The 12,235-nt window shown below is 51.3% G+C and overlaps 1 protein-coding gene across 2 annotated transcripts in view; it reads right to left on the bottom strand.

Moving 5' to 3' along the window:
• Positions 1-6,386: 6,386 nt before the first annotated feature.
• Positions 6,387-12,235, bottom strand: part of PFKFB4 (6-phosphofructo-2-kinase/fructose-2,6-biphosphatase 4) — a 33,340-nt gene continuing 27,491 nt past the window's right edge. For both annotated transcript variants that reach the window (XM_025988785.2, XM_025988774.2), the window contains exons 11-14: positions 10,693-10,822; positions 10,528-10,590; positions 9,409-9,473; positions 6,387-8,535 (exon numbers count right to left, since the gene is read on the bottom strand). In XM_025988785.2, the coding sequence (XP_025844570.2) occupies positions 8,476-8,535; positions 9,409-9,473; positions 10,528-10,590; positions 10,693-10,822 (318 nt within the window). In that variant the 3' untranslated portion in view covers positions 6,387-8,475. The remainder of the gene's footprint in view (positions 8,536-9,408; positions 9,474-10,527; positions 10,591-10,692; positions 10,823-12,235) is intronic.

Raw genomic sequence — 12,235 nt, 5'->3', positions numbered from 1 at the left:
AAAATAAAAAAATAATTAAAAAAAAAAAAAAAAAGAAAAGAAAACAAGACACCACAGGGGACTCCTCAAGTGAGGAACCCATGCAAGACAGGGCTTTGAGAGGCCAAGGGCTTTACCTCACACAAGCATGAAGGGCCGGAGAAAGGCATAGTGACCAGTGTCAGGTGGTTGCTTCCAACAGCACCAAACAGTTTAAAGAAAGAGCATAGTAGGGTAAGATTCTTAGCTGCTTGGTCAAGGCTCAAACTGAAAACTTTCTCTGCTTTGCAAGGAGCCTCCTTTCTCCTGTAGCCATGGGGCTGAGGTAGCCCATCATCAACCCCACAGGCCAATGCTGTGGCTTCCAGATTAAATACTGATTGAATTCACAGCCTCCCTAAATCTTTTTTTTTTTAAGATTTTATTTATTTATTCATGAGAGACAAACACACACACACAGAGGCAGAGACACAGGCAGAGGGAGAAGCAGGCTACATGCAGGGAGCCTGACGTGGGACTCGATCCCGGGCCTCCAGGATCACGCCCTGGGCCAAAGGCAGGTGCTAAACCACTGAGCCACCCAGGGATCCCCCCCTCCCAAAATCTTCTATGTGAACGCTAGGCACTGCTCAGGACAGAGCACACAGAAAGTGTGCATGGCGACATCGGGAAACACTCTGCAAGCCCGTATCCAGTAGCACTTCTCACCTTCCTCAACCCACTGGTGACCTCCAAAACAGCGGGCCACTCACTCTCCACCCATGCTCCCTGCACTGTTCCTTCTCACATTCCTCTTCTGGCTCTTCATGTCCAGCTTGTATTGCAGGGTCCCCAGGGCTCAGTCCTCAGATGCCATTTCTTTTCTACTTACATTCCCCTTGAGTGCTCGTCCACTGTCATAGCTCTAAGTACTATCTACACACCAAGGGATACCATTTCTTATCTCTAGCCCAGGCCTCAATTCCAGATGCCAAGATGCAACTGTCCTATCAACACCTCCACTTAGATATCCCTGGCATCTAACCTGAATGCACCTTCAACTGAATTGTGGACCTCCAGCACCGTGCTGCCCCCATTGTGGACTCTCACATGTCCAGAGTGGTGACCCCACCCCTGGGCATCTTGTATTTCTCATAGGCCTTCATACAAACCAGCAGCCGACCTTGACTCTACTTTCACAATTTAGGCAGAATATGATTACTTCTCAGTAGGCCCAACACCAGTGTCAAGGACTCTTGCCCAGACTGTCATAGCGGCCTTTGGACAGGTCTCCAGGCCTCTATTCTGCCCCTCTTAAGTCTATTCTGGAGTCAGCAGCAGCCGGAGGGACCCTTTAAAAATGTTTATCAGATCAAAACACTTGGCTCAAGACCTGCAAGGGCCTCCCATTTCTAAGGCCCCATATCATCTGCACCCCATGGTCTCTGACTTGGCCTTCCCCCTCCTCCTCACTCCTGCTTCTGCAGCCACCCCAGCCTCTCCTATGTTCTGGAACTTACCTGGTATAGCTTGCCCTCAGTATCTAGTGCTGGCTGTGGAATCTTCCATGGCTTCATCCAGGTCTCTGGTCACTTTCCAGTGAGGTCTGCTTTCACACACTGCCACACCCACAGCCTCCTGTCTGCTCCGGCACCCCATGAGGGACTACATTTTTACTTATTTCTTTCTTTCTTTTTTTTTTTTAAAGATTTTATTTATTTATTCATGAGGCACACACACACACACACACACACAAAGAGAGAGAGAGAGAGAGAGGCAGAGACACAGGTAGAGGGAGAAGCAAGCTCCATGCAGGGAGCCTGATGTGGGACTCGATCCTGGGACTCCAGGATCACGCCCTGGGCCAAAGGCAGGTGCTAAACCTCTGAGCCACTCAGGGATTCCCCTTTACTTATTTCTTTACTGTGTCTACCACCACTAGAATGTCAGCTCTGTGCCAGCAAGGGTTTGTCTGTCAGGCTTACTGCTCTGTACACATTGTTTAGCCCACGGTAGGCATTTCATGTGTTATATACACAGGATGAAGATCCATGAAAGAACTCAGAGGAAGCCGATTACCACCAACACCAGCCCCTTTGCATCTCCCTGCCCACAGAAGCAACCTTGCGAGGGAATAAGTTTGCAAGGGGAAGCCTAACGTTCTCCTGCCCTCTTCCCAAACTCCTTAACATCCCCAGTGCCTTGAATTAAAGATGGATTCCAGCAGGGCGCCTGATGGGCTCAGTCAGTGGAGCATGTGACTCTTGATCTCAGGATTGTGGGTTCAAGTCTCATGTTGGATGTAGAAATTACTTAAAAATAAAATATTGGGGGGAAAAAGATGGATTCCAGCGTGTCTGAAGATCTTTTTATAAAGTCAAATCCAAGGGCGCCTGGATAGCTCAGTTGATTAAGTGTCTACCTTGGGCTCAGGTCCTGGGATTGAGTCCTGAATTGGGCTCTCTGCTCTGCAGAGAGCTTGCTTCTCCCTCTTCCTCTGCCTGCTGCTCCCCTTGCTTGTTCTTTCTCTCTCTCTCAAATAAGTAAATAAAATCTTAACAAAAAAAACAAGTCATACTCAGAGGGGAAGGCTTATACATCAAAGAAATTATAAAACCTTACTTTACATTAGTCACAATATGGAGAATATGTGTAAGGGAAAATCAAGGTCCTGGACCAAGGAGATAAGAAACAAAGTTTAGATTGGGCTGAATTTATCAATACAGGTGCACTTGCCAGAAATTTTGGATTCAGTGTGCTGGCTTCAGCTACTAGAGGTCGTTCTGTACGTCTATTTGGTTGGCTGGAAGGAAAGTTGTCTCACCAAATGAAATCAAGATGCCAAAAGCTCCCTGGGAGAATGTAGAGGAAAGAATCCAAAGCCTCAGGAGGATTTGCTCATTCATTGAGAACAAATGCTGGACTGAGTTTATCAGACAACTCTATCCAGAGAGACTCCCTTCACCATCATTTAGAAGTTCATTGCTGAGGGGAATGTCTGAAAAGTTTGTCTGCTAGAGTTGCTGTAACAAAGTACCACACACTGAGTGGCTTAAACAACAGAAAAAAAAAAAAAAAACAGAAAAGGTCTCACAGTTCCTTTTTTTTTTTTTTTTTTTAAGATTTTATTTATTTATTCATGAGAGACACAGAGAGACAGGCAGAGACATAGGCAGAGGGAGAAGCAGGGAGCCTGATATGGGACTGGATTCCAGGAGCCCAGGACCACGTCCTGAGCTGAAGGCAGATGCTCAACCACTGAGCCACGTAGGTGCTCCTTTTTTCTTTAAGATTTATTTTATTTGAGAGAGAGAGAGAGCACAAGTGGGAGAGGCAGAGGAAGAGTATCCCAAGCAGACTCTCTGCTGAGCACAGAGCCCGATGCAGGGCTTGATCTCAGGACCTCAGGATCATGACCTGAGCTGAAATCAAGAGTCGGATGCTTACCCGAGTGCACCACCCAGGTGCCCCCATGGGTCAAGGATTTGACTAGAGACACTATAATTAAGATGACTCCTTGAATTCAACACAGATACGAGGGCTATGGGTGTTAAGAGCCAAGTAGGAGCCTTGAGCTGCCGAGGAAAGGTACAAGAGACCATGACATGCAGTAGGACATGCTGGTAATCTGCATGGTCTGGCCTGGAAGGGTCTTTGCCAGGATCACCAGGCCCCTATGACCAAAAGGTAGGCGCGTAGAGTCCTCCTTAATGTGTTTAGCAAGAGGACTGGCAGAGATTTGCCTGAAACAGAGAATTTTCCTCCAAGTTTATAGATAAAATCAGCTCATAAACCCAGGGGCCCCTGAAGGAAGTGGAGTGGGTACCCATTAAAGAAGGAGGCCCCTGTGAAAATGGCACAGGTTCATGGTGGCACTTTTTTCACAGTCCTTCCCAAAGGGCTTTGTGGCCATTAACTGAGGTGTGGCAGATACTAGTGCTAGTCTACCCCAAAGCCATTTTTCACTTTTTAAAACTTTATTCATGAGAGACACACACAGAGAGACAGAGACACAGGCAGAGGGAGAAGCAGGCTCCCTGCAGGGAGCCTGATACAGGACTCGATCCCAGGACCTCGGGATCATGCCCTGAGCCGAAGGCAGATGCTCACCCACTGAGCCACCCAGGTATCCCTCACTCTTTTTTTTTTTAAGATTTTATTTATTCATGAGAGACAGAGACAGAGAGAGAGAGAGACAGAGAGAGAGAGAGAGAGGCAGAGACAAAGGCAGAGAGAGAAGCAGGCTCCACGCAGGGAGCCCAAGGTGGGACTTGATCTTAGGACTCCAGGATCATGCCCTGGGTGTGAAGGCAGACGTTCAACCTCTGAGCCACCCAGGCATCCCACTTTTTTTTTTAAGTAATCTCTACTTGATGTGAGGCTCAAAATCACTACCCCGAGATCAAGAGTCACATGCTCCACCAACTAAGCTAGCCAGGTGCCCCATTTTTCCCTTTTTAAAAAAATATTTGAGAGAGTCTGCACATTAACAGGAAGAGGGGCAAAGGGAGAGGGAGAGAATCTCAAGCAGACTGCCCTCTGAGCACAGAGCCCAAAGTAGGGCTCTATCCCAAGACCCAGAGATCATGACATGAGCTGAAACTAAGAGTCACACACCCAACTGACTGAGCCACCCAGGTGCCCCTGCATCTTTCATTTTTAATAAAATAGTTTTGTTCAAACAATGTAACAACATACCCAGGCCCACACATAATTGGTCTAAGCCGAACATATTAACACTCCCCTTTGCAGGTGATAGTTATATTTTAATTTATTAATATATAATAAATATTATATTATAAACATAATTCAAATGTTGCTGAAATCTATGGATTTTTTTAAAAGATTTTGTTTTTCAGTAATCACTACACCCAATGTGGGGCTTGAACTCACAACCTCGATATCAAGAGTTGCACACTCCACCAACTAAGCCAGCCAGGGGCCCTTGCTAAAGTCTAAGCCTTTGCAACAGCATTTCTTTCTATCCAAGTATCTTCTGACCCTAACATCCAATGACGGTCATTGTTTCCTAGCAAACCCAAAATGCTACACAATTTTTCAATATGATGATATATAATCCCTCTTTCTTTTTTTTTTAATTTTTAATTTATTTATGATAGTCACAGAGAGAGAGAGAGAGGCAGAGACACAGGTAGAGGGAGAAGCAGGCTCCATGCACCAGGAGCCCGATGTGGGATTCGATCCCGTGTCTCCAGGATCGCGCCCTGGGCCAAAGGCAGGCGCCAAACCACTGCGCCACCCAGGGATCCCTATAATCCCTCTTTCTAGGTTGTAGTAGAAAAGGACCTGAAGGAAAATTCTCATAGTGTTAAATCTCATTCCTTCTGCTGTTGCTTTGCTACTAAAAATCTTTAATACCTCTTCTAAAAGCGTCGAATCCTCTCAGGTGAGGTGTCCATCCAAGAACTCTGCCCAGAGACAGAGTGAGGACCATCAAGCTGTCCCCAAATCTCACCCACCAGGAAGACCATCACAGCTGAAATCCCTCAGAACACAGGGATGAAGCCTAGGGGTTTCTATCACCCATCATGACACCAGTGGGTAAGACAGAGCCATAGCTCTTGGCAACAATGAACCACCCAGAGGCAGCCCAGCCACGGCTACCTCTGTCCCGACACAGTGAGAGAGGTGTCGATGGGTCCCCAGCCAAGTCCACCCACATGGGGTCTGCTGGTCTCCAATAGCCCAGCCCCAGGGCAGGAGGTATATAAAATCCAATGAAGTTTTGGGGCAAGGGCAAGGGAAAACCCTGCCCTTGGTCACCATCTTCCCCAATCCAGAGGTAGGTGACAAAGAAAACAGGACAGAATCGGCCAACATGCCCCCACTCACGGCCTTGTGCAGCCTCTCTGTCCTCGACCCAGCCCCTGGCTCCCCTCCCCAAGGATGTCAACATTCAGGACCCATGATTTCCCTTTAATGGTGCTCCACCCCAGATGTCCCTTCACAATCGATCTGCTTCCTGCTCAGGGGTGAGGTCCCAGAAGATTGGCCCAGAGAAAACCTGGCCCTGGCCCTGCCCATGTCCAGGCCCAGGACTCACTCCAGGGTAAGAGAGTTTCCTCTCCAGAGAGGGGGGTAGGCACGAAAGTGGGACCTGGACCAAAGATCCTAACATAGACCAATGAGAGACCACAACATGGGAGTCTGCAGAACCAGATGGAAACACCTCACAAATGGAGAAACAGCCACAACATACAACCTTAGAGGGCAGCCCTGGTGGCTCAGTGGTTTAGCGCCACCTTCAACCCAGGGTGTGATCCTGGAGACCAGGGATCAAGTCCCACATTAGGCTCCTGCATGGAGCCTACTTCTCCCTCTGCCTGTGTCTCTGCCTCTCTCTGTGTGTGTCTCTCATGAATAAATAAATTTAAAAATCTTAAAAAAAAAAAAAAAAAGATACAACCTTAGATTCTGATTTATTTATTTATTTTTTAAAGTAAGCTCTAGGCCCAACGTGGGGCTCGAACTTACAACCTTAAGAGTCACATGCTCTACTGACTGAGCCAGCCAGGCACCCCAATTTTTAAAAAAATATTTATTGCAAAGAATGCTGGACACAGTGTGATGTGTGGCTGAGATCCACCAACACCCATTCCAGGGAAAATGGGAAAATGTCTTCGACACAAGCACGTTGACCATCATGGATAAAATCCGGCAGCCAACCAGGGGGGTGCTGCCCATGCAGAGATCGCTCCAGGCAGAGGTGGAGAAGAGCTGCCCCAACCCAGGCCATACCCCTAGACTTCCCTCTGCCCTATCCCGGTCCTTGTAACACTGTGGGTCCAGCAGCTCCTGACTGCCCTCTGGGCACAGAGAAAAGGCCTCACTGGTCTTGCCTCAGTCAGCCTGAGGTCCTGGAGTGGGGGACATCCAGATGTACATGCCACCAACCAAAGAGGCCCACTATGGCCAACAAGTGAGTGGGTCCAAGTGACCAAGTCACCAGAACTCTGGGGGACACAGAAACAAAGGCTATGGTCCTCATGTCCCAAAGACAGTGGCATGGTCCTCTGGTCCTGAGGGACCTGAGGGTCTCTGGCAGGAGGTAAGTCCAGAAGATTCTGCTCCAGCCCTCTACTGAGTCTGTGCACAGCCACTGCAGCACACAGGGCTGAGCCACCATCAGCTGGGGGCAGGGGCGCACGCTTCCCTCAGGGGCAGGCAGCAACTACAGGCTACGAAAGCCCCAGGAGGCCAAGAAAGGTGGGCTGTTCTACCAGGGAAGGTTCCAGGTACAAAGTGGGCTCAGGCTCCTGGACCAGGACCCACTTGGGGATGCAGGGCATCCAGCTGCAGACCCAGACCCCTCCTCACGCAGCCTCACAACTTGCTGGCCAGTCCTCCTGCCCAGCTACAAAATGGGAGCCAGAACCTACTGCCCAGCCTGCCTCTTTGGGCCCAAAAGAACTCAGGGGCATGACAGGTGGCAGCGTCCCAAGGCAGTTTCCTGCCAGGCCAGGCTCCTATACACAGGAATCTGAAGCTGCACTATGCTGGGAAAATCCTCCCCTGGACAGGGTGCCTCGGATGTCCTGCCTTTCCCCTGCTCGGTGTCACAGGCAGAGGTCAATGAACATCAGGACAGGCTTTTTTCTATGAATCATTCACAGCAAATGCATTTGTCTGCCCCCCAGGGTGTGCTCCTGCATGGAAACAGGTGGCAGTGGGGGAGAGGTAGCCTAGAGAGCACAGCCAGGAGGGCGAGGCAGGTTGGCAGCCTCTCCCCCCGAGCACCTGGGATGTGCACTGGAACGGGGGTGCTTACACGACTGCCCTGTCTTTGAGTGCTTTCACTGCGATAGCAGTTGGGCAGGGGTGGCCTTGGCCACCAGCTCCCCCAAATGTTCCAGTGTGTGCACAGTAGGGAAGGAGTGACCAGAGAGGCTGTGCTCCCCGTGGGTTTCTATGCATCATGGCATGAAGTGAGCACAGTGTTCTCACAAGCGGCTCCGACACAACGGCCTGGCTGGTGGAGGGGTCTGCCTCGGCGGCTCTCCAGCTCCTGCCAGGGCAGGATGGGAAGGGCATTCCCCCGGACCCAAGGAGCAGAGCTCAGGGCCCCACATGGAGAGGGAAGCAGAGTCCCTGCTGGAATCCTCAGGTCCACCTCAGACAGTTCGGCCATCGTGGGAGCATCACAGCATGCGCTCTCCGTTCACATGTTTAGGGTTTCATACTTCACAAAGTCAACTGACCAGTGAGAGGACACCTCAAAGCTGCAACAGAAGGACCAGGTTGCTAGGAAACCTCTCACCAGTCCAGGGCAGATGCAGTCTGGCCAAATGATTTTTAGCAGCAGGTTGGGCACCTCGTGGAATCCTGTCTCCATTAACAAGGAAGCAGGTGGGCTGGTGCAGGGGGTCTTGGTGCCACCAGCCAGGTGCAGCTTGAGGATGCTCCAGCATAGAAACTGTCACACGGACCAGGGGGCTTGGGATGACCTTGTCTGCCGGGATCAATACCTTCCTGGGGGTCACCGTGGATGAGACATGGTCACTGGTGAGCGGGAACCGTGACCAGAGCTTCCTCCGGAGGCCTCGAGATGTCTACATTCTGCAAAACAAACAAAACACAGAACATTCACTCTGTGGTGAGAAGAGGTAGACATCCACTGTCCTGCTGTCTCCTTTCCCCATCACCATAGCCCTCTGGGTTCACATACTCACCCCCTAGGAGCCAAATTTCCCTAAGAGCCAGGGCCCAAGAGCCTCTCAACACATGGTGGGTGGACAAACATGAGGATTCAAAGGCAGGGGTGCACGGTGCCCTGGGTCCTGCTGGCTCCTGGCACACATGACAGGCAGCACCAGAATGAGGCCATCCCACGTCCTACCTCAGGCCTGAGTCAAGTGGGAGGGAAGAGCTGGCTATGGGCCTGCCTCCTCATCAGTGGGAGCAAGGAAGGAGGCCCTTCCTTGGGGGTGCCTTCCTCTGGGTCTGAGCATCAGTGGACAGGTGTCAGATGAGGTCCCAGCAGCCTTCAGACCTCTCCTAGTCTGCGGCCTGCTCTGTACTCTGAGCTGGGGCACAGGGTACCCTGGACAGCCCTCAGCCCTCAGCCACAGATAGCCCTTGCCAGACCACAAAGCCCAGCTCCTTCCACAGCCTGCTGAGCTCAAGCCTAAGGGATGGAAGGCCTGACACTTTCCTCAGCTCCACAAGCTGGGAACCCCTTTCGCCCTGGCACAGACCTCTATGGTAGGGCTGCTGGGAAGCCATCACACCCAGGGACCTCCCCACTGCCAGGGTGGCATCCTTGGGAAGGCCTCGCCCAGAGTCATAATCTTGTCCTGATGATAAAACAGCAGGTTTGGCAGAGTACTCAGGCTCATTCTGGCAGGCACCCCAACCGGACCTGGGTTGGAAGATACTGTATCTTATGCCCCCAGGAATATGCTTGCTACCCCGCAATAACCCTGTTGTTACCTGAGGCCTGTCCCGGTGCGTGTTCACAGCCATCACATTCAGGAATATAGACTCCACTTTACAACCTGCCAAAGGAAAGATGTAAATCCATTTCCCCTCCTGGAGGGCAGCTAGACCCATAGAGGGTAGAAGCTTCTCTCGGGTAGAGGCCTGGGGTATTATAGAACAGAGCAGCCATTCTCAGCTTCATCCTGGTCCTCCCACCTTAGGCACCTTTGAGGAGCACATGAGGAAGGATGAGGCACCCCATTAGGCCTGTGCTTATCATGTGCCACAGCACAGCCTTGGTGAGAAGCCCAGATACCCAGGAGGGCTATGCTGAGGACACGAGCTATCCACTGCCGGGGTGGAGGGCATTCTAAGGAGCAGTGGGCCTGAGCTCAGCATGGAATCATTACGTGAGCCTTCAGGGGACCCCCAAACCACTCACCCCAAGTGTGCCACAAACACAGAGCCAAATCTATGTTACGCCAGGTGCTCAGTGCAATAGGGACAAGAGGATGAATGGCATGACACAGTGGCATGACATCTGCTGCCACTGGGCTTTACAGTCATTCTCCCAAGGGCATGGCTACCTGAGGGGTGCCTCATAGTCTATGTTGAAGTTGAGGAGCTGAGACCCAGGAGTTTAGGAGGTGGCCTGAGGTCTCTGCAGGCACAATGAAAGGCAGAGGTGGGACTCAAACGATTCTGCACTCAAAATACCCCGAATATTTTAAGGCCCAGGTCGTAGGAGCCATGGGGCTTTGTGGGGGTTTCAGAAAAACCAGTAGAAAAGCCCTTAATGCAGGTGGGTGATGGTAAAAGATCACTGGAAAGGCACATGTGGTCACAGAAATTAAAACCAAAAAAAAAAAAAAAAGGTAAAAAGTAAATTGGGAGGGGCTCCCGGCAGGCTCAGTCAGGGGAGCATGTGACTCTTGATCTTGGCATCACGAGTTCCAGCCCCACGTTGAGTGCAGAGCTTACTTAAAAAAAAAGTAAACTGGGAAAGGCAGTGGAGTGGGCAGAAGAGGAATGAGCCCCTAATGGAATTTTCAGGGATCTGCAGAAAATTCACAGAGCCCCATGGAAAGCCAGTACCTGGCAACCAGATGAGTGTGCAGGAAGCTTCCTTACCGTAAGCCACAGGGGTTAGCTTCAGGACGGTGTGCAGCGGACACTTGAGGTAGGGCAGCTGTTCTGTGGACACAGATAGGAAGGGCTGGCACACCAGGGATGCCCACGTAACAGTCCCTCTGTCTCACATACACACATCCCACCTCCCAGGGGGCCAGCCCGCACCTGCTGCCTTATCAAGGAAGTAGGCCAGGAGGCAGCGCATCACGGCCTGGTGGCAGATGACCAGCACATTCTCCTGCCTCTCCAGCTCCATGATGACAGGCTCAAGTCGCTGGACCAGGTCCTCGTAGGACTGCAAGGGAAGTGGGAAGGGTCCCTCAGGCCCTGTTCCAGGGGTAGTGATGGAGACATTCTGGGTAGCAGGCTACCTCCTCATGCCCGGGACCCTCACCATTCTGGGAGGTTGTGGCTAGGGATACTCCAGCCTGACCCCTGGGGACCTGGGGGTGGACAGCTCCAGGCTAATGCCTGCCCCTATAGGACAGTGAGATATCCAGCTTGAGAGGGAAGCTGGGAGGGGAGACTTAGCAGCCTGAGAAAGAGATCGCATCCTTCACCCTAGGGCCAGGGCCTGGGAGGACTAGAGGGCAGGGCTGGGCCTCAGGCTACCATCTTAAGGGGCCATCTCGTACACCCACCTATAGGGCCCTTGGCTGAGCCCTCTGCTGCTGGAATTCACACACTGGCAGCTGAGGACTGGTGGGAAAGACACCACACCCTTCTAGCCCACAGCAGGCGGAACACACAGAAGGAACCGTGGGGGTAGGAGGAGCAAAGACTCTCCAAAACTTCCTGGAGCACAACCTGTCGGCATTCCTCCGGGCCTGGGAACAACAATCCTGTCTGCCTGTCCTGTGTCTCCCCTGGGTGCCATGAGTTAGCTGATGAGGGAGCCCTTGGATCTACACTTGTGCCCGAAAGGTTAGAGACTTATCCACCTAGAGACCAAGCCCTCTTTGCATACAGCAAGTGGTCCTTCAAAACACACACCTCAAGCTGCAGCTGAAAGTATGCTGACTGGAGCAATGCCCTGTAGTTCTAGGGGATTCTAGATCAGGTCTCTTGGTAACTGTAATTTCCCTACCAATTCTCCCTTTGTATTCTCAAGTCTGAACAGGCCACTGCTTTGCTTCTTTTTACTGTGATGGGTTAGTTTTAAATCTGAGCTCTGCCTCCCAGTCCACAAGGGGAATAATTAAAGCTCCCCAGAGCTGTACTTTTCCTGAAGATAGTATAGCAGAGGAGCTGGGAGTCTGGCATCTGGGGTGGGGGTAGGGGGATCTTCTGCGTGTGTCCATGGATGTGCGTATACACTTGTGTGTCTGCAGGGGTATCTTGGTTTGGCCACTGCCCCAGGCCACTTCCTAGAAATGGAAGATACCCAAGTTAACGGTGACCTATTTCTGAGCTGGGGCTTGGGCTGAGACAGAAGCCAGCCTGAGGGAAGGTGTCAGAGCACATGGCTTGCTGTGGCCACGACTTAATTGGGAAAAGTGTCTCTAGGTCTGTATTCAGGGCCCTGAATCTGGAGCCACAGGGAGGACATGATCCCTGTGATACCCCGGGGAAGGGGAAAAGCAAAGATGAGCAATATTGGGGAGCAGGGATCCAACGAGTCTCAGAGTTGGGAGTCCCGTGCACCTGCCCAAGGTGGGTGAGGACTGCAGCCTGGGCACCATGGCTGGGAAGTGGTAGAGATGACACA

This window comes from Vulpes vulpes, chromosome 9 (genome assembly GCF_048418805.1).
Source record: "Vulpes vulpes isolate BD-2025 chromosome 9, VulVul3, whole genome shotgun sequence".
Classification (NCBI taxonomy): domain Eukaryota; kingdom Metazoa; phylum Chordata; class Mammalia; order Carnivora; family Canidae; genus Vulpes; species Vulpes vulpes.
This window is presented reverse-complemented; position numbering and strand designations above follow the sequence as displayed.